This window comes from Asparagus officinalis, chromosome 5 (genome assembly GCF_001876935.1).
Source record: "Asparagus officinalis chromosome 5, Aspof.V1, whole genome shotgun sequence".
Taxonomy (NCBI): domain Eukaryota; kingdom Viridiplantae; phylum Streptophyta; class Magnoliopsida; order Asparagales; family Asparagaceae; genus Asparagus; species Asparagus officinalis.
This window is the reverse complement of record NC_033798.1, coordinates 112,401,718-112,402,898: the sequence shown is the minus strand read 5'-3', so window position 1 is coordinate 112,402,898 and position 1,181 is coordinate 112,401,718. Positions and strand designations below refer to the sequence as shown.

Below are 1,181 nucleotides of genomic sequence, written 5' to 3'. Positions count from 1 at the left end.
TTAATGTTATGAATAAAGTTTTTGAATAAATATATTACTATCATTAATTGTTATGGATAAAGTTTTTGAACAAATCTAGTTCTATCCTTAATTGTTATGGATAAAGTTTTTGAACAAATCTATTCTATTTTTAATTGTTATGGATAGAGTTTTGAACAATTATGAATTGTTTAAAATTAAAATATCTAAGACTAGTCTAATCCTATAAATAGAGTTCATATGTAGTCTTATGAAGAGACAGAAAATCTTATGAAGATAATATGAAAAAATAAAAATTTGAGAACCTATCTCCCAGTATTGCTCCTCTTTTTGATGATGGGTGGATTTCAATTGGAGGTTTTTCTCTTGAGGAAGCTTTTTCAGATTGATCTCGGATCAGATTATTATAGAAATTCAGAGAACGTTTCAGGTATAATTCTAGATTTTAATTAATTTTGATTAATAGTCATGATATGCTTTTTTCGCTGCGTTGTATGTCACGAATCAAACACAATGAAACTTGATGACCATCCTAAATGTGCTTTAAACGCACACTAATGAAGGTAACATTATACTTATGTAGGTGACAAAAATGAATTAAGAACGTTAAAGAATGAGACAAGTCCGAGATTTCTCTGATTTACCAAGTTTTTGGGTCTCTGTCCAAAGCGCCCCAGAGTTTAAGGGGGTTCTGTGAAAATTAGTTACCCTGTTATTAATGGATCTGATATTATCACAGTTCCACCCGGAGCTAACCCAAAGAGAAAATGGCGTTGTGCCCTAAAAAAACCCCATTTCCCCTCCCCCAGTCACTCTCACTCTCTTCATTCCTCGCTCCATCCAAATCAATGTCCACCAAGTGTTCGAACTCTGAACTCCTCAACAGAAACTGGATGCTCTCGAACCCCGCCGCTCAAATCCATAAGATATCCCTCTCTAACTCCCCAAGCTTATCCTATTCCATCAACCCTAACCCAATCCTACCCCCAAGATTCAATCAAGAGGAATCCAAGGGCTCTTCTTTCTATGTTGTTCGTGATGATCTCCTGCATCCTTTGATCAATGGCAACAAAGCGAGGAAGCTTGATGCTCTCATCCCCATGCTTCAGAATCATTCCATAAATGATGTGGTATGTGAATTTTTTTGTTTTCATCATGTTTTCTGCGCCTTAATTTTTAAACTCTTTTCTTAATTGCTCTTC

General features: G+C 35.1%; 1 protein-coding gene across 1 annotated transcript in view; it reads left to right on the top strand.

Moving 5' to 3' along the window:
• Nucleotides 705-1,181, top strand: part of LOC109840727 (putative D-cysteine desulfhydrase 2, mitochondrial) — a 4,959-nt gene continuing 4,482 nt past the window's right edge. The window contains exon 1 of the mRNA XM_020409472.1: nucleotides 705-1,109. Within this exon, the coding sequence (XP_020265061.1) occupies nucleotides 747-1,109 (363 nt within the window). The 5' untranslated portion in view covers nucleotides 705-746. The remainder of the gene's footprint in view (nucleotides 1,110-1,181) is intronic.